The following is a 25,285-nucleotide window of genomic DNA, read 5'->3' on the forward strand; positions in this document are numbered from 1 at the left end:
CGCCTGGGTGGCTCAGATGGTTAAGCGTCTGCCTTCGGCTCAGGTCACGATCCTGGAGTCCCGGGATCGAGTCCCGCATCGGGCTCCCTGCTCGGCAGGGAGTCTGCTTCTCCCTCTGACCCTCCTCCCTCTCCTGCTCTCTGTCTCTCATTCTCTCTCTCTCAAATAAATAAATAAAATCTTAAAAAAAAAAAAAAAAAGAAATTATGTGGGGTGCCTGGGTGGCTCAGTCAGTTAAACGGCTGCCTTCGGCTCGGGTCGTGATCCCAGGGTCCTGGGATCGAGCCCCGCGTCAGGCTCCTTGCTCGGCGGAGAGCCTGCTTCTCCCTCTCCCTCTGCCTGCCTCTCTGCCTACTTGTGCTCTCTATCTCTCTGTCAAATAAATAAATAAAATCTTTAAAAAAAAAAAAAAAAGAAATTATGTGCCAAGCAGTGTGTTGAATGATAGGAACACAGAGACTAGACCTACTTATTTGCTAGATTTATTTTTAAAAGAAAAAAAAAAGTGCCATTGTAAATGCAAACAGTGGTGTGGTGAGATCCTGGCTCTGTGTTCTTGAGATTGAAAAGAACACAGTATTGGAGGAGTGTCATGAAAACACCAGAATAAGATGCTAAAGAGGTATTCTGCCAGGAGGGATGAGTATGTTGTAAAGTATCCAAAATAGCTTTGGCACTTGGGGAACTCCAGGTCTTTGTTGCTGCTGGAGTATAAGGAAGAGAAGGGACCATGGTTTGAGATGACAATTAGCAGATGTAGGTTAAGGGTGTTGCAAACTGGAAAGCGATCCAGTCCTGCAGGACCAGAGTGTGCATGGTGGGGTACATCGTACCATATCAACAGTAAGTCTCCTCTTACTTCTTAATTTGTATTTTAAGAGATTTAGTAACTGAATTTGACAGCTATCTGAATCATCTTTTCTGCGCAAGGCTACCTTTATTAATCTTTCATAATCTCATTCCATTAACCAAAAAAAGTGACCCACCTGTATTTACCCAAGAGTCCAAGGAAATTTAACTGAAATCTTCCTCTAAATATCCCTCCACCCTAATTTCTTATAGTCTGGAGACTGTAAGAACTCTGAGTGATACTACAGAACTATTGCACATTTTAAGGGATAAGCAGGAATAATTTACAAATGGTTAAAAAGTAGTGTTCAGGGGCACCTGGGTGGCTCAGTCTGTTAAGTGTCTGCCTTTGGTCATGATCTCAGGGTCCTGGGATGGATCCCTGCATCAGGCTCCCTGCTCAGAGTGGGGGCGGGGGTCTGGTTCTCCCTCTCCCTCTGCCCCTCCCCGCTGCCACGTGCCTGGACAGCTCGCTTGCTCCCTCAAATAAAAAAAATTTTTAAGTAGGTTTATGATACCCTTTCTCTAGGAATTTTAGCTTTGGAGTTTAAGCACTTTGGGTTTAAGAGTTTTAAGGAAATCAGCAAATCTAGGCAGTTGCTGTGTTTCTTCCCCTCTTCAGGATGTCAAAGGAAAATACAAGAGGGAGAAATGTGAATGCTCAGGGGAAATTGCTATCTGCCTTTCACCTCTTTTGTCTCAACTAGTGTGTGATTTGATAATATTTTTTATTTAATATAACTTGTCTACTTTGGCAGAAATAAAGCACACCCTACAGAGGCAGTTAAATTTGATAACAAAAATCATTTTCAAAATAAGAAAATAAAGCTGTAGAAATGACAATTAGGAGGTTATACTTTTCAAATCTAGGTAATTTTAAAGCTCAAAATGCTGAGGAAAATCTTCAAGTAAATGTCATGAAATGGCAGTTACGTTTTAGGATACAGCAAGAAGAAACTTCAGACTTTAAGAATGAGTCAATTTTATAGTACCTGATTTTTGAAATTCTGGAGTTAATAATTGGAATGGCCATAGTATTTATATACATGTTCATTTTTTTTTTAAGATTTTACTTGAGATAGAGTGCGCAAGAGAGAGCATTAGTGGTGATGGGGGAGAAGGGGAAGCATACTCCCCGCTGAGCAGGGAGGCCAACTCAGGGCTCAATCCCAGGATCCTGAACCAAAGGCAGATGCTTAACCATCTGAGCCACCCAGGCACCCTACATGTTCACTTTTTTTTTTTTTTTTTTAATTTTTACTTGACAGAGCAGGAGCAGTGGGAGGGCAGCAGGAGAGGGAGCAGCAGACTCCCCGCTGAGTGCAGAGCCCGATGCATGGCTGACCCCAGGACCCAGAGGTCATGACCTGAGCCAAAGGCAGATGTTTAACCAACTGAACCACCCAGGCACCCCCACGTTCACTTTTTTAAATGAATGTGTCATGATATAAATTAGATGACTCTGATTTCATTTAAATGAATTTGGATATCTGATTAGTAATAACGAATCAACTTCTTCTCTAAAAATTAAAATTGTTGTGAATGCAATTTTAATATATTAAATCAAATTAAAGGTTTTATCAATAAGTTTTGTTTCATTTGACTATGCATTATTTTGGTTTTTACCTATGGCCTATATGTAAGGGAACTACGTAAGAATATTCCTAAGTAAGATTTCTCCTAAAATGTTTTAATTCACTTTTTCACAAATCGGACTAGATCACAGATTAGGCTACTGTCAGACATTCTTTGCATTTATTTTTAGATTTTTCATTACCCAGATCTAGCCTATAGAAAGTAGGGTGGTATTCCAACTTTTCCATTTTTTATGTTTTTAAAGATTGATTTATTTATTAGAGAGACTGTGCGCGTGCACACAGAGGAACAGGGAGAGGGAGAAGAAGATGAGGGACTCAATCCCAGGACTCTAGGATCATGACCTAGCCGAAGGCAGATGCTTAACTGACTGAGCCACATAGGTGCCCCATTTTTTAAAGAGAACAGACATCCCAGAGACGAGGCATCTTTGTAGTAGTAATAGTGGGGTCCGGCGGTGGGGGAGGGGGGCGGGAGTATTTTTGCTAATGTACTTCAAGACCTGCTCTCAACTCTTAATGAAAAAGGATCATATGGATATACCGTTTCAAGTATAAGTAATTATATCTTCTTCATGATTTTTCATGAAAATATTCTATCAAAATTAAAATGAGATATTTAAAAATGTCAGCAAGGGAAAATGCAAAAATGACAAGATTTGGTTCTTTGAAGGTATTTGCATGTGGTGAGGAGACAGATCTATAAAGAAAATGTAATGGTAAAAAAAAAAAATGTAATGGTATAGTTAAACAGGATGTTAATGAAGGTATGTATACAGCCTGATGTGAGGATGTGGATGGCAGTATTTTAATTTAACAGATGATAGTTTGCACAGATTTCTTTAGTGTTCACCCTGGCTGCACATTAGTGTGACCCAAGGAGCTTTAAAAACCACTGGACACCTGGGCCCCACCTCAGACTAAGTGAAACAATCTGTGGAAAATAGGACCCACTGTCTATTTTTAAAAAGCCTTCTTTCTACATTATGGTGATGAAGATGCACAGTTAGGTTGGGGATCCCTGGCCTGACTGTCCATTGAAGACTTAATGCCATGGTGACCTCAAACTGTAGGGGAGGCTGAGAAACCATCTAGCAATGTGTCCAGGAGGAAGAGGTCATTTGGCAGTGTGGAAAACCTAATTTTCATTTGGAGCTTTAATGAAAGTTTAATGAAGATTCTAAGAAGGCACAAATTCCTGAATTTTAGAAGATGGAAAGAAATTTAACAGGTGGAAAATAACATTTACAAAGGCACAAGGAGAGTGAAAAGCTTGGAATCTGTCAGGAAGGTATGTCATGTGTATTGCTGGAGTAGCAGGAGATGAGGCTAAAGAGTTAGGACTTGAATGTTAAGGGTCTAAATGCTAGCCAGAAGAGCTTGGAATTTATCATGAGCTAGGGAACACAGGTAGGCTGTAAGCAATGACATGACAGGAACAGTTTGGGATTCTGGAAAGATCTTTCTCTGGGGCCTAAAGAATGGATTTCGTATCTTCCATACCCTGCCACCCTGTGGGCATGACCCAGCATTATTATTATTATTATTTTTTTTCCTGCTCCTTGCCCTGGTATGGTCCTGTTTTATTTCTCTGTTGCCCGTGAAGTTCCTAGACTACTGGATTGGACCCTAGGAGTCTGTTTTCACGTTCTCTTGGATTTATGCCCTTCAGATTCTGTGCTTCAGAATCCTTCTGGGCTCCCCCCAAACTTGGGAACTTTGGCTTGAGTCAAAACACTAGAACACCTGATTGCTTGGAAAGGGACAAAGATGGAAGTCTAGGAATTCAGGCAGAAACTGAGAGTCCACTTGGGTCTATAGCATAAGACCTACCATTTACTAGAACTTTGAGTAATACCGCCTATTCTTCTCCCTTTCTTTTTATAGAAAAGGTAGTATGTTTTAATGGCTTTCTTTCCATTTGTTAATGTTTATATGATGCAGCCTGTGTTAACCATGGTCTGATGGGGCATCTGTGATTAGGGTTTTCTTTCAACATAGTGCCTACTCTAGTCAAGCACTGTTCTAGGCTCTCAATATATGGCATTCCCTCTTCTCAAGGAGCAACATTTTTGCAGGGAGAAGTGTAGGGGAGAAATCAGGAGTTCTGTTTTGTACATGCTGAAAACGAAATACTAAACGTCCATGTGGAAATGGCAGGTGGTGGTCAGGTATGCAGATCTGAAATTCCAATGAGTCATCAGGGTTGGCATACGGATTTGGGAATCATTTAGATAAAGTTAGTATTTGAAGCCAGGGGACACTATGAGATCATTTTAGGAGAGTCTGGAGCTCAAGATGAGAAGGGGCCTAGGATAGAGTCCTATGGACACCAGGATTTAGAGGCTGCACAAAAGGGACAGAGCCAGTGAAGTAGGAGGAAAACCAGAGTGTAATGTCAGGGAAGCCAAGAGAAGACCTGTCAAAGAAGGAGAGTGTTTATGCCACAAGCTGCTCAGAGGTCAGGGAAGATGATAATGAAGTGACCCTTGCATGTGTCATGGTAGAAGGCACTCTTGACTGTCCTGGAGTCAGTTAAAAGTAGAACCAGGAAGGTAAGAAAATAGAATTAACAGAAAAATCTTTAGGGATCAACGAGTAACAACATTATATATTCAAGAAATCCCTTCTATATAGTACTTGGAATCATTTTATTAAATTTGTTGGGCATTTACTGTGTGCCAAGCTCATGCCATCAGACTTTCTTCTTAAGTGTTTATTACTTTTCAACTTTTAGAAATGTATGGCCCAGAAAACTTAACACCCGTTTCTTTTGGTAGATGGTTAGACCAACTTCTCTGTTTTTATAATCCACTTTAAAAAAAAAAAAAACCAACAATTTGAAAAGGCTGAGGAAGAGAGGTTGACACATTCTCACAAAAGAGTACCTGGTGATATTTCATGCTTTGAGCTGATTATCAAGGTCATAATATCCTAAATCCTCTTTGCTTTAGAGTATAAAAAATTTCCATTTACCCTAATCACGTTAGAGCAGGGCCAACTGATCATTATCTTAGTAAGATTTTGCTTGTGTAATGGGTGGCTGTGATTGATTCTGGCTATTTGTTACAAACTTAGAGAAAGGCCTTTATTATCGTTCACTGTTTAAAATGATGTCATTTTCTATTTGTGAGTGTTTTCATGATTCTGATGTGAAGATCTCCAGATTAATAAGGCTTCCCTTTCTGTCTCTGAATCCTCACCAGAGGTTTGTGAACTCATTTTGTACATGGTATGGTACCAAGAGCAATAGTGTTTGAAAATATGGATAGGTTCACTATCCTGTTTTTGAGAAACGAGATGCTACTGTGATTGTTGCACTGAGTTAGATCCACTGAAAAATACTGTAATGATTAAAAAAAACAACAACAAAACAAAAACTCATTCTGCTTATTTTGACTATCACTGCCTTTTACCCTTTTCACTTAGGTCAGCTCCTCTGCATTCTGTCTCACCATAGCCCAGGGCAAACTGATGAATCTGAAACTCCTCAGACACAGTAGGTTCAAAATGCCATTTTTTTTTTCCTCATCCTAAATGTGTGGCTCTCCTTCTATTTGTGTTCAGCCTTTCGACTCCTAACCATCAGTCCTTTTATGTCTTCCAGCCCAATTACCTGCACTGCTGCTTTCTCCATAATACTATATCATCTCTTTCATGTCCATGGCCATTGCCATAGCTCGAGACTTTAGTACCTCCTAGATGGAGCATGGCAGTAACTTCTTAACAGCTTCCCCCTTCCAACTTTACATATTTTTGTTGCCAGATTAATATTATTGGAGCACCATCCTGTTCTCATCATCACCCAACTTCAAATAGAGAAAACATGGCTCCTCTCTGTCCACAGAATGAGGTTCATACCCGTTGTTCCATCTGGCCCCCACCTGACTTGCTTATGTTCTTTCCCATGTAGCAGTTCTTTACATACCTTGTGTTCTGTGTAAACTGAATCACTCCCTGTATTTTCTTGGATTTTAATTTTGACTCCTATTATTCTCTTCACTTGGAATTCCCCTTCTTCATTCTTCAGCACCCAAGAGAAATTCCCTGTTCCCGCCCCAAGTCTTTTTTCTTAAATATTGGGGGAGGAGGGAAAAAAATGAGGAATTTACAATTCCTTATCATTACCCAAATGCCTATCCTATTCTACTTTGTATTATATATAAATTTATATATAATAAAATATATATATAATATTATATATATTTATATATAATAAATTCTTCTTCACTTTAATAGCTTGAGCATGGGATATTTAATCTTTGCACCATTAATTCTACAATAATATTTAATGTGTTTCCTATTGTGGGTACTCACAGATAGTGAATGACTGAAAGAGTGGAAATTGAAAGTGTGGCATTGGGAATGTTGTGAAGCATTTAAGTTGAATCCTGCTGTCAGACTGCCCTGTCCCTTATTAACTGTGTGACCTTGACCTGGGAAAATTGCTTAAAGCAATCTGTGCTTCAGATTTTTCATCACTAAAGTGGGATGAAGTTATGACCTGTCCTATAAAGTTGTTCTGAGGCTTAAATGCACATGTAGGACAGTCCTTACATGTAGTCAGTGCTGTATAAATTTAGTTCTTTTTATTTATTTGTTTATTTGACAGAGAGGGACACAGTGAGAGCAGGAGCACAAGCAGGGGGAGTGGGGGAGGGAGAAGCAGGCTTCCCGCCAAGCAGGGAGCCTGATGTGGGGCTCGATCCCAGGATCCTGGGATCATGACCTGAGCCGAAGGCAGACGCCCAACGACTGAGCCACCCAGGCACCCCATAAATTTAGTTCTTATTAGTCCTGATGAAGCTGGAGTTCTAATGTGCTCTGACAAAGTTCTCTAATATCCCTGGTAGTGTCTGTGTTGCTTAATACTAAAGTCTTTCCATTTCAGGATTACTTAATTATTAATATGAATGTGTACTCAACTATTTTATCGAGGTGAATATAGTTAGTAAGTAGTTGCTTGAAAGTATTATTAGCTCATTACTTTTGTCCAGAAGATAAAATGCTAATATCAAATGGGAAATACTAAAAAAGATTTCATGATGTAAAAAAACTGGCCATCTACCATTTTAGAGAATATGCATGCATTGTCTTCAGGCTATTGGAGTCCAATGGTTTTTATGTTTGCGGTTAAATTCTTATGTTCTTGCTTTTGAACATTTTGATCCATTATTTAATATAGTTTAGTTCAGTTCACATAGGGTAATTTTATATTTAATTAACTCATTCCTCTTTTCCCTACTTTTTAGGATTGAAATGAAAGTGTGGTTTGGGAAATGTACTTTTCTCCCCAGTTTTATTGAAAAATAATTGACCTATTTCCCTGTATAAGTTTAAAATGTACAGCATGATGTTTTGGTTTACATACATTGTGAAATGATTACCACATAGGTTTAGCTAGCCTCCGTCTTCTCATATAGATACAATAAAGAAAAAATATTTTTTCCTTGAGAACTCTAACAACTTTTCCATATATTCTACTGCAGTGTTAGCTATATTCCTCATGCTGTACATTACATCCCTAGTGCTTATTTATCTTATGACTGAAAGTTTGGACTTTTTGACCACCCTCCTCCATTTTCCCTCACTTCCTTCCCACCTGCTTTTGGTAACAACAAGTCTGATCTCTTTCTGTGAGTTTTGTTTTTTAAATTAGGAAAAAAATGTTTTTTAGATTACACACAAAAGTGAGATCATACAGTTTTTATCTTTCTTTGCCTTATTCTACTTAGCATAATGCCTTTAAGGTCCATACATACTGTCACAAATGATAGGATTTCCTCTTTTTTATGGGTGAATAGTATTCCACAACTTCTTTATCCCATCCATCAATGGACATTTAGATTGTTTCCATGTCTTGGCTATTGTAAATAATGCTGTTATGAACATGGGGATGCAGATATCTTCCCAAATTTGTGTTTTCATTTCCTTTGGATATATTCCCAGAAGTGGAATTGCTAGACCATATGGTGGTTCCATTTTTAATTTTTTGATGATCCTCCATACTGTTTTCCATAGTGACTGCACCAATTTATAGTCCTACCAACAGTGCACACAGGTTTCTTTTTCTCTACATCCATGCCAACATTTGTTATCTCTTGTTTTGATGATGACCATTCTAACAGGAATAAGGTGATATTTTTGTGGTTTTAATTTGCATTTCCCTAATGACTTGTGAAGTTAAGCATCTTTTCATGTACCTGTTGGCCTTTCATTTATCTTCTTTGGAGAAATATCTATTCAGGTCCTTGGTTCATTTTTTAAATTGTGGGGTTGCTTTTGATTTGTATGAATTCTTTATATATTTTGTATATTAGCCTCTTAACAGATGTATACTTTGAAAATATTTCTTCATTCCGTAGGTTTTCTTTTCAGTTTGTTGATGGTTTCTTTTGCTGAGCAGAAGCTTTTTAGTGTGATATAGTTCTACTTATTTATATTTGATTTTGTTGCTTTTGCTTTAGGTATCATATCCAAAAAAGTCATTACCAAGATCCAGGTCAAGGAGCTTTTATTTCCTGTGTTTTCTTCTAGGATTTTTATGGTTTCAGGTCTTCTATTTAAGTCTTTAATCCATCTTGAGTTAAATTTTCTGAGGGGTGTAGGGCATGGGCCCAGTTTCATTCTTTCACATGTGAATATCTAATTATCCTAGCAGCATTTATTAAAGAGATTGTCTTTTCTCCATTGAGTATTTTGGGCTCCCTAGTCAAATATTAGTTGACTGTACATACTTGGGTTCTCAAATTTCGGGGTTCTCAAATCTGTTCAATTTGTATGTGTGTTTTTATGTTAGTACCATACTATTTTTGATGACTATAGTTCTATAGTTCTATAGTATATCTTGAAATCGGAAAGTGTGATGGTGCCTGCTTTGTTATTTCTCAAGACTTCTTTGGCTTTTCGGGGTCTTTTGTGGTTCTGTATAAATTTCAGGTGTGTTTTTTCTTCTGTAAAAAAGAAATGCCATTGGAATTTGAGTCTTTAAGATTTTCTGTACATGAAACCATATTCTCTACAGATAGAGACCAATTTACTTCTTTGCAGTTCTGATACCTTTTATTTGTTTTTCTTGCCTGGTTGCTTTAGCTAGGACTTCTAGTATTATCTTGAATAGGAGTGCTGAGGGTGGGCACCTTTGTGTTACTCCTGATAGTAGAGAAAAAGCTTTTAACCTTTCACCATTAAGTCTGATGTTAGCTGTGGGCTGGTTTATTATGCTGAGATAAGTATGTCCTTCTGTGAAATGCATTTTTAAGATTCTTAGAATTATTCTACAAGGACCATGGCAGAACTGCTATTTCTGAGTCAAGTTTTTTTAATATATAATCTGGAAGATCAGATTGATTTAAGGGAATTTTTTTTAAATGCTTTGCACCTAGCAGACATAATGTTACCTGAATCATACATAACATCATATATGCAATGTGTTTTTCTTGAGGGTATGGGAATAACGTCATTTTCTTATTACATTCTTTTTGTTGCATGAAATTACAAAAAGTTTGTTACCGTGTTGTTGGTTCATTTCAGTGATCAGGAAAAAGGGAGAGATGGGGTTTTTGTTTTTGAGGGAGATTGACTTGCAGAAGATCAGCTTGGAGGGGATGTTAGGGTCCAAGAGCCTTGTAATTATTCTTTATATTTGCATTAAAATTGAGAACAGTTATGTGAGTTCCACCATTCAAGAAGGATTTGTTTTACTCCTCTTGATAGGGTAGGATGAGCTGACAAGGGACCTACATTGCAATTTGAGGTAGAGGTCTTAAATGTCTGAAGTTCAACAATAAGAGGAAACTATGAAAGATAGGTCATCAGTACCTGCTTTATTATTAAATGATTGATTAGGTAATCTCAGATTTGGAGATTGATTAAAACAATGAAGGTAGGTTAAGAATGTCCCAGGCAGAAGAAACACAAGCAAAATGCATGACTGGGAAAATGTAACATCTTTGGTAAACATTGAACAAACTAATTTGTATAGATAGTGGAATTATCCAAGAAATTGAAAAGAGAATGGAATAAAATTTGGGAGGACCAGGATACTAGGCTAAGGTGTTCGAGTATCATTCTCTTTATTCATGTTCACTTATTCATTTAATCCCTCATCTCCTTTCTTTTTCCTTGCCTCCCTCCCTTCTCTGAGATTATAGCCTGATCAAGGGTAGTGGGAATGATATGTAGAAATAGGGAGCCATGATGAAGAGTGGATGATAAAAAAAACAGGTTTACTTTTAGTGTGAGGGCTTTGTGGGTGCCTAAAAGGAAAGGCCTTGCCTTCAGTTGGGAAGCTGGAACTCAGGAGAAAGGCCAGTGGTATATACTGACTTACGACATTGTTTTGAGAAATAACTGGAGATATTCTGATGTCTAGAACAGCCAAGGACCTACGTGTGTATTTGCAGTATGGGGGGTGGGGAGGCAGCATAGAAAACAGAGCAGAAATAATCAGTAGGGTAGAGTTAGGCTCTATTTTTATGATAAATTTTGGTTCAAATAATAATAGAGTTAACTTATTGGTGAAGTAGATTAATTTATTTTATTTTAGTTTTTTTTTTTTTTTAAGATTCCATCCATTTATTTGACAGAGAGAGACACAGCGAGAGAGGGAACACAAGCAGGGGGAGTGGGAGAGGGAGAAGCTCTCCCACTTCCCGCCGAGCAGGGAGCCCGATGTGGGGCTCGAACCCAGGACCCTGGGATCATGACCTGAGCCGAAGGCAGACGCTTAACGACTGAGCCACCCAGGTGCCCCAGTAGATTAATTTAATACTTAAAGCTTTTGATCAGTGATTTTAGGTTCTGTTGCAAAATCCATATATATTTGTTACTGTCAAATAAACACTGGGCTACTAGAAAACTATGATAAAGTGTTGGTTGGAGTGTTCTTTTGGAATCAGTGTTAGGTTTGTGCCAGTTACTTCTCATGATACATTATCTGTAAATGACCAGATTTATGTATAATATAAATACAGTGGACCAGCATATGAACAGGGAAAACACTAAGTTTATATAACAAATCCTAGGGTACTTGCGTTTTTCATACTGAAGGATAAAGGTGAATATTACAAGAAAATAACAGAATATAATTTGTTTGAAAAGAAGTATGCCATAATTGGAGTGTGAAGTCAGAGAAAAAACTAATTTCTTCAGTGGGAAAAAGGAGGACATAATTGAGTAGGGTCGGCATGTACTAAGGTGTCATTATGGAAAAATAGCTATTAATTCCTTTTTTTAGTGATTGACAATGTTAATACAGTTATCCTGGTTCTAGAAAATATATTGAGAGAGGGTAATGATGCTAAACAGTGCTATGAAAAGTGCTTTTTATAAATGATTTTTTTAAAGATATGAGCAAATTTAATGAATTCAAATATTTGGTATTTGTAGTTTTTAGAGCATTGGATAAAAGATATCACAAGTTATAAAATGGAGGTGTTGGGTGAAACTTGGTAAGTTATTTTTATGCTGTTTAAAATTTTCATAACTGTAGGAGAGTTGGGCTTTGGGTCCTCCTGAGGCCTTCTGCAAAGGGAGGTTTGCTGATCCCTGTGGTCTCTTGGAGCTTGTTTCCAATCACATGAGGGGAATGTGGGGAATGTGGCAAGGAAAGTCTAGGGTTGGAGATTTGCAAGTCAAGACCAATAGGCTGCTGCATCAGGTCAGTGTTTTCTCTACTTCTCAAAGTCCATTTTTTAGTATTTCCCTCTTTGCAAATCCATCGTGTTGCTAATCAACCAGGAAACACATCTCTTCCATCACTGAATTCTTATAGCACTGATCAGTAGCTTTCTTTTGGCAATTATATTCTGTTCTGTGTACTGTTTTCAATATTTTTGATATAAAGTGTGAGCTCCTGGAAGGCCCTTACTTTTGTAGTTACTGAAGAGCCTACATCGTGGTTGCTGTACAGTAGGTGTAAGAAAGGGTAGATAGTAAAATGATTGGACCATTGCCAATGCTGTTGAGAGCATGTGTCTTAGTGTCCCTTTATGAAGGTTTAACAAATCTCTGTAAAAAGTAAGGTCGTTGATGTGTAGGTCTGAGGGTGACCGTCTTCCATGGTTTATGTTTTAAAAAGACAGCCTCTTCTAGAAGAAATGGATAGAGGCTTCTAGAAAGATTTCCCCACAGCATGGTTCTTTACCTCTTTTGAGTTAGGGAGTTGCCACCCTTTTGAGTTAGGAAATTCAAACCATTCCCCAAGGGAAAAAAATGCATAACTCTACAGAATTTGCTCACAACTTGAGTGATTCAGATTCCCAAAGGTCCAGGTTAAGAACTCCCTAGCCTAGAGAATTTTAAATGTGGAAACCACAAGCCCCATGTAAAGAACAGGAGGAAAAAATATATATGTTTCTGTATTAAAGCTTTGTCAAGCTAGTGAAATATTTTCATCATTGAAGTGGTCATTGATTTTTTAATATGGCAATTAATGATTTTGAAGTGGTTACTGAAATTGTTAATTTTCAACTGATAATTGAAAGTGCTTTGTATGATAGATACTAGAGACATTGCAGAGAACAAAGATACATTTGGGTATCTGTTATGGTCCTGACCACTGATTGACTCTTTTTAAAAGACGTGAAAAATAGGGAAGCCTGGGTGTCTCAGTCAGTTAAGCATCTGCCTTCGGCTCAGGTCATGATCCCAGGGTCCTGGGACAGAGTCCTGCATTGGGCTCCCTACTCAGTGGGGAATCTGCTTTGTTCTCTCTCTCTCTGTCTCTCTGACAAATAAATAAAGTCTTACCAAAAAAAGATGTGAAAAATATTCTGTGACAGAGGATTCTGAATGTGGAAACAGTAGTTCCTATGTAATGAACAGGAGGAAAATAAAAGTACATTTCCTATGCTAAATATTTGCCAGTCCAGAAAAATATCTTGATAATTGAAGTAGTAATTGATTTTGAAGTGTTAATTGAAATTGATCATTTTTAATTGGTAATTGAAAATGCTCTGTACACTAGATACTAGGGGCATTGCGGAGAATAAAGATACATTTGGGCATGCTCTGTGCCAGGGAAGGACATCTGTGAGGTAAGTAATCTATTGTCACAATGTGTTCAAATCAAGAATTTAAAGAAAATGAGGTTGTCCTCATAGAATGAGGCTTGCGTCTGGGCCCTACCATGGACTCCAGAGTCCACATATCTCCATTTTCTTTATCTCATACCCCAAATCAGGCGCTAGAGACAGAGGTGCTATCCAGCATTTTAAAATCTGATGTCCCACATCTGTGAACCATCTAGGCTTGATTGATTGATTGATTGATTTTGTGGAGGGGGAGATGGAGGAGGTGGTGTAAAAACCCAAGTTCTCTGGAGGGTTCAGAAAAGAAAAAGCATTACTTGCACCATAACCATATGTACACCTGCTTTGGTGAAAGGAGATCTACTTGAAGTGGCCAGGAAGACCCTCTACCATAAAAAAAGTAGAGTCCTAGCCAAGAACTCAGAGTACCTGAATTGCAGTCTGCTTAAATAATGTGATCTAGGTTTCACTCTACATGACTCTAGATTGGATTGGATGTGGGCTGTGAGGGAAAAGAAAGGCCAAAGATGACACCTAGGTTTTGGGCTTGTGCAACTGGGTGAATAGATGTGCTATTTATATGACATGGCATTATTCATCGAAGGAGTGATTGGTATGGGGAGCTGGAAGTCAAGATTGCATTTTGGGCTTGTTAGTCTTCATGCAAATTGAAATGGTAAATAAGCAGTTGGAAATGTAAATCAAACTCTTCTGAAGGGTTGGAGCTATAGATACATGCTGTTTGTGACCATGTGCTTTGAGGAAAGCACCCAGGTGGTGAATGTGTGGATTAAGAGATCCGAGGCCCCCATCCAGTACTTACAAATGTTAACCTCTCCAGTTTCATAATGGAAATTAAAAGAAAATCCATTTGCCTTATCAGAATTTATTTTTAAACATTTTGAAAAGCAGTACATTATTAAATCTTCTAACCAACGGGATTGGCTGGAGGAGGTTGGTTATAAAAGAGCAACATATGGTGTTAAAAGTCTGCAGTGTTTTGGGGTACCTGGGTGGCTCAGTCGGTTGGGCATCCCACTCTTGGATTAGGCTTGGGTCATGGTCTTGTGGCCCCATGTCAGGCTCTGTGTTCAGTGGGGAATCTGACTGAGGATTCTCTCCCTCTGTCCCTCCCCTCACTCACACATGCTCACGTGTGTGTGCACATGCACGCACTCTCAAATCTTAAAAAATATTCTTCAGTGTTTTGACCGTAGTGGTAAATATATGAATTTAGATAAATTAGATAAATAATAGATTAATACAAATGGTAAGCATAAAACTGAGAAACTCTGGATAAGATGGATGATTATATCAAAGTCAGTATCCTGGTTGTGATATAATAGTACAGTTTTGTAAGATGCTTCCATTGGAGGAAACTAGGCATGTATAATGCGTGTATCTATTTCTTATAACTGCATGTGAAACTAATTTCAATTGAGAAGTCAACTTTTAAGAAAACATAATTATATAAGCTTTCAATTAATTTTTAAAAAAGTAACAAACACTCAAGAAAACAAGGGGTGCCTGGGTGGCATAATTGGTTAAGCATCCACCCTTGGTTTCAGCTTAGGTCATGACCTCAGGGTCATGAGATTGAGCCCCAAGTCTGGCTCTGTGCTCAGCAGAGTCTGCATGAGATTCTCTCTCCCTCTTCTTCTCCCCCTCCTGCTTTTGAACGCATGCTCTCTCTCTAAAATAATAAATCTCTAACAAAACCCCCAAAACATGGGACATTAACATTCTTACATGTAAAAAAAAAAAATAGTTAACCAACTGATTTACCTCCTTCAATTCTATCTAGCGTTACATTACACAAGGATATAAAAAAAATTGTTTTTTTTTTAAAGATTTTATTTATTTATTTGAGATAGAGAATGAGACAGAGAGAGAGAGCATGAGAGGGGGAAGGATCAAAGGGAGAAGCAGACTCCCTGCTGAGCAGGGAGCCCGATGCGGGACTTGATCCCAGGACTCCAGGATCATGACCTGAGCCGAAGGCAGTCGTTTAACTAACTGAGCCACCCAGGCGCCCAAAAAAATTGTTTTTATTAGCTTTTTTTTTTTTTTTAACATTTGGAAGTATGCAATTCTAGTTTCACAAAATGATACCAGCAGTCACCAAAGTTAGTAATCTCTGAAAATTTAATTAAGAGAAGGCTATTCAAATGTTAAGAGAAGGCTATTCAAATGTTACTTGGTACAGCAATGTTCTGCTTTTCTCTGCCTACATTTTTTCAGAGAAATGCAGTTAGGGTATTAATATTTTTCAGAAGTAGTAGAAAATGTCTCTTACAAAGAAAATACTTGCAAAATCCAGAAGTGAGTCAAATAACTTCACTTAAAATTAAGAGCTGTTAATATGAAGATATAATATTTGAAGATGTTAGTGTTTTGTGAAGTTTGAAGAACTATGACCTTCTGTTTTCAGATGTTAAGTACTATTTCTTAGTGGAATTAGAACTCCTTACATGCATGTAACCATTTTAATTTTTCTATGGAAAGATATCAGCATTTAAGCAAAGATGAGATCATTTACACATTTAGTGTAAATGAAGTATTGTAGTTACAGGTTCTTACACATAATTTTTGCTTTTAGGACTTTGATTTCAGTCACCTGGAACAGATATGCCACACATTCTTTAACAATTTTGTTAGTTTTTAATGTAAATCATTTTGACTTTGAACACAGTAAAGAGAAACTTTGTTTCTTTGACTTTGCGTCCTATTAATTAACTTGTGTTTGTTCTTGAGATGACATAGAAAATTATTTACCGGTGATTTAGTTTAAGAAAATTTTGGCTAAGGGCACCTGGGTGGCTCAGTCGGTTAAGTGTCTGCCTTCTGCTCAGGTCATTATCCCAGTGTCCTGGGATTGAACCCTGTGTTGGGCTCCCTGCTCAGCAGGAAGCCTGCTTCTCCCTCTCTCTCTGTGCCTCCCCCTGCTCGTGCATGCACGTTCTCGCTCTCTCAAATAAATGAATAAAATCTTAAAAATCTTGGCTGTTTTTAAACGAATTTGATTTTTTTTTTTTTTTTTTATTCATGAGAGACAGAGCGAGAGAGAAAGGCAGAGGGAGAAGCAGGCTCCCAAGGAGCAGGGAGCCTGATGCGGGACTCAATCCCAGGACCCTGAGATCATGACCTGAGCCGAAGGCAGACGCTTAACCATCTGAGCCACCCAGGCGCCCGAATTTGATTTTTTTAAATCAACCTGGAAACATTTTTTTTTTTTAGGAAGGTAACCCCAGATCTGTTTTTCTAATGAATAAATGTCAGACTTCCTATGTCCCTCTAATCTGTTGTTTGTGCTGGAGACAAAGTGATCTTTCCAAAATCCTGTTTAAAATCTCTCAAAGAATTCCCGTTGTTGTAGGAACCAACTCTAGATGCCCTATTGTGGCTGTGAAGAGTAGTTTATGAAGTAGCTGGCCTCTCTCTAGCCCCATCTCCCATGTACCTTCCCCCGCCCCCCAATATCTATCATTTCTACAAGTATTCATCTCACCTCCAAACTCCTGGTGCTCTTTTACTAGAACATCTTCCCCATTTCTTGACTCTCTATATATGTCCTGACACCACCATCCTGTCAACCTGCATTGCCTCTACTCATCTTTTTCAGGCATTTTTTTTTTTAAGGCTGCTTTAAAGAATGTAATCTGGTCAGTTTGAAGTTCTTCAGGAAATAGAAAAGTTAATCTGTATTCTCCTGGGTGGTTTAATGCTGTACTCAATACTAATCCAGTCTTAAGATGCACCTTTATTATACTACAGTTGTATTGTGTGGCCCGGGTTTCTTTATGATGGAAGTAACAAAGGGAAAGGAATTAAAGTCATGAGAAACATTTGTAGTCCACCCAGTGCATCCCACACTGTGCATGGCTCATAGGACCTCCTCAATATAGCAGTTTTTATAATGAACTAATAAAGGAAATTGATTATCAATAATTGGGGGAAGGGAATCATAAGGAAAAGTTAAAAGAAATTATATTAAGAAAGATGATTTCACTGGATAAGTGAAAGTAATTTTCCATGTAAATATCTTTAAAAATGATGATAGCATGCTTCTCTTGCTTTCAATCAAATTTAGCAGAAGAGAATGGAATTCTAATGTGGTGCCAATCTGTAAGAGAGTGGAAGGGTTTCTTGGCAGCATGAGGCTGTTGATACTAGAGTGAGGAGAATATGAAGATTTAAATGGTAGGAAGTTCTATCAGTTAATCAAATGGTACTTTTATAGTTTAGCACTAATACACAAACTTGTTATAAAAATAAAGGGAATATTTTTTGAAAGGAAAAAGAAGTAAAACATTATTCAGAATCTCACCACTCTGGAAATTTGAAAGAACAAAACAAGATATTTATCTATCTGGAACTACTTAGGGCTGACCTTCACAAAGACAGAAGGATGGACGGAATAAGCTTAAAGACAATTTAATGTAATTTCAAGGAAACAAGGACTTCCTGGTTTTAGAGTTGTTGCGGACAGGTTGGACAAGGAATTATTATAATTAGATTTTTGATAAACTGAGCTATTACCCTTAGCAATTTAATAACTTTTTTTGTGAACAAAACCAAAATGAAAAGTGCCCAAGAAATTGAATTGGACTGCCATTCTGTGTTGTCAATAGGTAGCTGAGAGAATTTATTAAAAACAAAAATTGGGTCCTTAAGTCTTTAATCTGTAGGTCACTGTCATTAAATAATCACGTATGTGTAATTTCTATTTTAAAGCTGGATAATGCAGATGAACAAGCAGCCCAGATCAGAAGGGAACTTGATGGTCGTTTGCAGTTGGCAGAGAAAATGGCAAAGGTAAATTATTAACTTTGACATAGTGTACAACATTTCTTTTTACTCCTATTTCTGCGAGCTGAAAAAGCTCTGTATAGGTAGTATAATTTTATCATTTTCTTCTCTTTGTGCATGCTTCTTAAGCCCAAATATCTGAGTGCGTATTATCTAAATGGAGCATATTATCTATTTTACATATCCTTCCTTACACATAGAACATGTTTAAACTCAATAACTTTTGTAGATTATTCTGAAAGCAATGCCTGAATTTCTCAAATGGCCACATTTAGAAGAATTTTAATATTGTGCTAAATATAACCTAATTAGGGAGTAAAACATTGTCTCTGCAAAATCACGTATTCCAAGATATCCAACATGGTGCTTGGCACATAGTGGAGTCAACTAATATTTGAATGGATGAAAAATCTAACTGGAAGTTTCTAGTAAAAGACTCTCACAGATAGTGTTCAATATAATTTATTCATATAGTCACTGTGTTTCTATGTAACAGGAATAAGTTTTAAACAAAACCATTAATTTCTTCTTAATGCTTAATATTTTTTAGAGTACATGGAACTTCATTATTTGCATCATTCTTTAGTAAATTGATGCATAAATTAGTGGTAAAAGAAAATTGGCTTTCCCAATAGGCTTGAAGTTATAGTGCTATTAATCTGAGGTATGATTTTTTTTTCCTCTTTTCCCTTCTGCTAATCAAAACTTTGAATATTTGGAGGTACACTCTTCCTTTACCTCCCTCCATCTTTCTGAAGAATCCTCCTTATTGAGGGAATTTTCTTCATTTCTTTAAATTTTAGGTATAATGTGTAAAGTATACAAATATTTAGTTTACAGCTCAGTGAATGTATGTGTACATGGCCCATGTTAACCACCTCCCAAATCATGATAATGAACTTTTCCAGCCTTTGAGAAGAAGATACAGCCCATGCTGATTTTAACAATTGAAATATTTTTGTTTTTGCAAAGAAAAATGCATTTATGAATGATGTGTAAGTTTTCAGAATGCTAATACTGTGTTATCTAAAAGTATATTAAAAAGTAGGGAAATTGTTGAGAAATTGGAGATAAACAGGAAAGTTGAGAAAATTAAGAGAAATTTGGGTAGCAGAGATGACAGTAAGTTGTGAGAACCAAGCCAGAGATAGATGAAGAGGAATTTCCAGATGAATGAAGACATAGAGTGCTATGAATTAGGGGCTAAAGAGTTACATTCACACAAAGAACAGTGGTTAAAAGGGCAACATGCCATGTTACTATCCTCAGGATATCTGGGGAGGCACTACATCCTTGTAGAGATTCAGATGTCGAATTTATAGGATGAAAGTCAAGTAGGTTAAGGCTATTGGAAGCTTTAGAGAGGACAGCATTTTCCCCAAAACCCTTAGCTGAATTGGAAAACTGGCTGGAAAGACATTTGCTTTTCTTGAAGACCTGAGACTGGAAGAGACTCCAGAGAGAGGTTCCAGACCCTGTGGGGCAGGACTCTGGATCTGTGACCCACATTTGTAGATTGCCTAGGTGTATATAGATATAGATACACTGAGAGTATGCATATTGTAATGAGTTGGATTTGCTTCTCTAAGGGCCTGGCTGAGGATGTGATGCTTTAGAGTAAAGTTTAGATGAATTTCTGGAGGGTTGTGAAACAGGAGGGAGAGTCTTGGTTGTCTCAAGTTCATGCCTGGGAGGAAAATGTGGGTTTATCACCTTTGGACTTGAGAGGAAAGGGTGAGTGATGCACATAGACTTCTCTTTGTTGGCACCCCAATGATGTCATCACAAACATTGGTACGTTTAAAAAAGTGTGGAGAAGGAAGTGAAGCCAATGGAATTGGAAGGGGAAAAAAGCCACCAAAAATAACATGCCTTTTGGTGAGTATATTGACATAGGAGATAAAACATGTTTAATTGCTTTCTAATTCAGTTTCACCAAGTGTAAGCCATCTTCATAAAAAATTCATAAAGCTAATTATAATTTACTGACCTTGTTGCATTATATTTCTACACTAATCCTATGAACCCCTAAGGACAGAGGATACAATGTGTCTATTGTATAGACTAGGAGATTGAGATTTAGGGAAGATTACGGACTTCAAGATTACGTAACAAATAACGTGGCGGCTGGCTTCAAACCCTGGTCTTTGACTTTGCTCTCTTGGGCCCCCAGCTGCCTCTTCAGTCTGATAAATCCAGAAGTGTGGTCCATTAATAATCATTGGTAATAAGTAACACCTCCTATCATACTTCACAGCACAGTATAATAACAACAAAACCCCAGGGCAGAAATCTGTTTTAAAGGATAGAAGTATTGACTTTATTTTTTTTTTAAAGATTTTATTTATTTATTTGACAGAGAGAGAAGAGCAGGGGGAGAGGGAGAAACAGGCTCTCCGCAGAGCAGAGAGCCCGATGCGGGACTCGATCCCAGGACTCTGAGATTATGACCTGAGCCGAAGGCAGACGCTTAACCAAGTGAGCCACCCAGGCACCGTAGAAGTATTGACTTTAATACTTTAGCCAAGGCATAATTATAGGAAGTAGTAGGAAAAATGTGGACTGGGCCAGAAAAACGTGTAGGCAAATCCATGATTGCTGTTTCCTTTGATATAGAACACTGGGCAGGTTTATTTAACTTTTTGGAGCCTGAATTTTTCTATCCATAAATTCAATGAATAAATGTTTATTGAACACCTACTAAAATAACCTGGCAATGTTGTAGGCCCTTGGGATACATCCAGACAAATGTGTAGTTGTCTTGGGATAAAACCAGACAAAAATATCCCTGCCATGCCCTGGTGGAGCTTGCATTTGGGAGAGCTGACAGTAAGCAAGCAATGTTCCATATAACTGAATTATGGAAGGTGTTCAGTTGCTGTTTAGAAAATAAAGACAAGGTGGAATCAGGAGTGTAGGGTGCTTAAAATTTCCAGTTAAGTGGTCAGGCTAGGCCAATTCTTGACAGTACTGTCTTGTCAGTTACACGAAAAAAAAAACCGTGGAATCATCTCTCTGACTCCCTTTTCTTGTGCCTCATGACAAATTTATTAGGAAATCCATTTGCATTTGCCTTCAGAGTATTTCTAGAATCTGACAGCTGTCCCCATCTTCCACCTACCAGTCTGGTCCAGGTTTCATCTAGTGGAAGGTTAGAAGCACTTAAAAGGGACTAAATTTGAATACTGAGAATTTTTTTTATGGAACAAACATTTTCATGTATATAACGTGTTAGGGCTGCTAATGAGTGAGTAAATTAGAACATTTAAACCATGGTTTATAAGAACAACTCACAGTTAAACTAAAGAATAACCCTATTTCTGAGTCTGTTCTAATTTAAAAGATTAAATTTAACATGTATAGTTGCCTGAAGTACAGTTGATTTTTGTTTCCAAGGAAGAGGCAACATAAGCAGGCTAAATAAAGTTGATGAAATACTATTAATAAACCTCAGAGCTTTAAAGCAGAGTTGTCTGTCTTTTCCCCCAGAGAGGAAAAAAATTGGGTATAGTCTATTTCTTGAAAAGTTGGAAAATGCTGATTAGACCATCAATTTTGGTGATTCCTGCCAGTCTCCTTGAAAAATGATTGTGAATGATGTGTTTTTAACTAAAGCTAAATAAGAATTTGGTTTTTTATGTGCTAATGCTAAGTTTTCCATAAAATAACACCTTAAAATTTTGAAAAAAAAAATTGGTGCATCCAAACTTTCAAACGTGATCTTTTTTTTTGCTTTGCTAAAGTAAAATTTTTAAAAAGGCAAAATTATGACTTCTACAAATATAAACACACAATAAAGATTTCATTCAGTGCATAATGAATGAGCAAACTAGTTACATGTTAAAACTAATCCAAAGAGCATATCAAAACTAGGTGGTTTTAGGCAAGGTTAAAACAAGATTCCTGGATTAGATCTAAAAGTGGTCAATTTCCAGTGAGGTTTTAAACTATAACCATTGGATTATCTTACTCAGCAGACACACGTTATTTGCATCTTTTCCAGACAAAATTCTGTCTGTAAGTTAACGTGTAACTTCACTGTTGGGACTTTGAATCAATAAACAGTAAGTCAAACGAAGTATATTTCCTCAGATGACCCTTGGATGCCCTTTGCCTCCATAGGACATTGAAAGGACCTGCCCCCTCACCTTTTTGCCTCATTTCTGGGTTTTGGATACTTTTCATAACAGCTTTTAAAGTCAGTGCAGGTGCGCCTGGATGGCTCAGTCGTTAGGCGTCTGCCTTCGGCTCAGGTCATGATCCCAGGGTCCTGGGATCGAGCCCTGCATTGGGCTCCCTGCTCTGCAGGAAGCCTGTTTCTCCCTCTCCCACTCCCCCTGCTTGTGTTCCCTCTCTCTCTCTCTCTCTCAAATAAATAAATAAAATCTTTAAAAAAAAAAAAGTCAGTGCATACACTGGGTGTTATACACAACTAAATGAATCATTGAACATTATATCAAAAACTAAAGATGTACCATACGTTGGCTAATTGAATTTAAATAAAAAAATAAAGGCAGTGCATAAATATAAAAATCTTTTTATGGCTTACTTTGCTTGTGTTTTTTTCTTTTACATGCACTGAGAAACCATTCCAAAACATTACTTTTTTTTCTCCAAAGGAAACCAAGGTATTCTGTAACTGAAGAGTTATGTGTTTTTCCTGAAGTTGCAAACTTTTTTGGAATGTTGCTTCACACTCTAGAGGAATGTTAAAAGGATACCTAAGAGTCTTCCTTAAGAAAGTTAATTATGAATGTGGATACTTAATTACTATGTGATAATAAATATGCAATTTTAGTATTGATTATATGTAAATTATGTTAAAAGAAATATGTGACAGTTATATTTGGGGAAAAGAGAAACAGGTGGCCTGAGACTCTGGGACTGATTTGTGAAGTGGCACCAGATGTTGCTTTCCATCCCATGAAAAAACTGGTGCAGGTGAGTCACAGGTTGGGTGCAGGTTGATGAGAGCATTCTGGATGGGTTCCAGTCATCCCAGAGATGGGGATTTCTTAGGTTATACTTGGAATGATGCCAAGGGAAACTCTGAGAAAGGCACTAATTTTTCTGGAGCATTAAGCAGTCATTTGCAAGGTGGTTGCTTTAGGCTTTTATTCCCAGCCAGTTTTGTATGGTAGTCAACACATTACATCATACGTCATATCATAAAGCTATAAACTCTCTTTAAGGGAAGAGCTAATGCCAGGTTTTCAAAGATTATGAAAGAGCCAACAGTGTGAGAAGGCCTCCTTTTGCTGTTGGTAGGAATATAAATAGGTACAATCATCTTTAAGGGCAGTTTGGCATATCTGTCAATATCTGTCTAAATACCAGTATTGGGTATGTCCTTTTCATCGAGTTGAAAGAAACCAAAATCTGATTACAGCGATCTAAGGATCAAATGGCAATGCTCATGTAATTCAGAAAGAAAATGAATCTTCTAAATTGATATTGTTATTCTTTTTTATATACAGCTTTATTCATAAGTTGGCCTTTTGCTTTAAATTTAAAATTTTCTAAACCTTTACTAAAAAACTGAAATTATGGTCATAAGGGATCTGGTCACATTTGTGTGATATGAAAATTCTAGAAATATCATATTGCTATTATGTATTTTTTAATTTGAATGCTTACAAAAAGGATATCCTCTTACTATACATTTTGGTAAGAAAAATGTTTAAGTTGTTTGTTTCCTAACAGGCAAAGCAGTGTATACTGAATGTTTTTCTTACCAACCAGTTTACCCCAAGCAATTCAAAGTTAACAGTGACTAAGATTTATCTAGATACTAAATTTTCTTTCATGTAGGTTTTCAGTTTTTCCTTAAGCAAGTCTTATCAAAAATAGTTAATGTGAAAATGTTATTCATTTTGTACCATAATGATTCTGAATAAGGGATGTAAGGTACTCTTAGACATAATCAAAATTGCCGAAGCCTGATGATTTTAAAACCTGGAGACTAAAGTATTGGGTAGGTGCGTATATATTGAGTGTCATAATTTCTAAGACAGTCAAAGATATACATCATATAATCCTCTATGATAAAATTGAAATATGACTTTTGTAACATTGGTTTTTTTTAAATTATTTTCAAGGAAAGAAATTTCCCCAAATTTATAGCAAAAGAAATGGAGAATATGTATATAGAAGAGTTGCGGTCTTCAGTGAATTTGCTAATGGCCAATTTGGAAAGTCTTCCAGTTTCGAAAGGTGGTCCAGAATTTAAATTACAAAAATTAAAACGTTCACAGAATTCTGCATTTTTGGACATAGGCGATGAGAATGAGATTCAGCTGTCAAAGTCCGATGTGGTGCTGTCGTTCACCTTAGAGGTAGGTGACTTTATCCCATGCTCGCCTCTGACAGCAGAAATGAAGCTGCAAAATAATTTCTGCTGACCTTCGTGGTAACTTTTTGAATTGAAAGCAGTGTGATATATTTTGAAGAAGTTACATTATTCCTCAATTGCTAAACAATCAGGTTGTGAATGCAAATTAATACAAATTGTTCTTTAAATGTAATAGCAGTTTTAGGACTAAATAATAAAATAATAAGTTTTGAAAAAATTCATCTTTGTGCCAACTAGCCTGGTGTAAGTTTATTGATAAAGTTGAGCACTAAAGCACACTTGAGTGGAAATAGGATTTAAACACATAATTGAATTCTCTGTAATTTGGGAATTACTTTCAAGCTTTTGGTTAGCTTTGTTTTTAACCTACCTCACCTATGGTATTTTTCTAGAATCAGATCACACTAGCCAGCTTTGAAACATAATATTGGGTGCATATAGATGATAAGTAGAGAATTCTTCCTTTCCAGGATGTCCAGTTTCATTATAGATACAGTACATAGTATAAAGGACAGGAACAAATGTCATGCATTTAAAATAGTGTTCCCTGAGACTTCAGAGTTTTATGCTTTTTATACAATTCACCGGAAACCAGATATTGATGCAGACTCTTACCACAGCCACCTGTTGATTTTTTTTTTTTTTTT

The 25,285-nt window shown here is 37.2% G+C and overlaps 1 protein-coding gene across 9 annotated transcripts in view; it reads left to right on the top strand.

Annotated features, from left to right (window-relative positions):
• Nucleotides 1-25,285, top strand: part of CADPS2 (calcium dependent secretion activator 2) — a 495,106-nt gene that overhangs the window by 172,147 nt on the left and 297,674 nt on the right. For all 9 annotated transcript variants that reach the window (XM_081800170.1, XM_081800179.1, XM_081800171.1 and 6 more), the window contains exons 4-5: nt 18,212-18,292; nt 24,385-24,621. In XM_081800170.1, coding sequence (XP_081656296.1) covers nt 18,212-18,292; nt 24,385-24,621 — 318 coding nt within the window. The remainder of the gene's footprint in view (nt 1-18,211; nt 18,293-24,384; nt 24,622-25,285) is intronic.

The sequence above is a fragment of the Leptonychotes weddellii genome, chromosome 12, assembly GCF_054177405.1.
Source record: "Leptonychotes weddellii isolate Sample4059 chromosome 12, ASM5417740v2, whole genome shotgun sequence".
In the NCBI taxonomy this organism is placed as follows: Eukaryota; Metazoa; Chordata; class Mammalia; order Carnivora; family Phocidae; genus Leptonychotes; species Leptonychotes weddellii.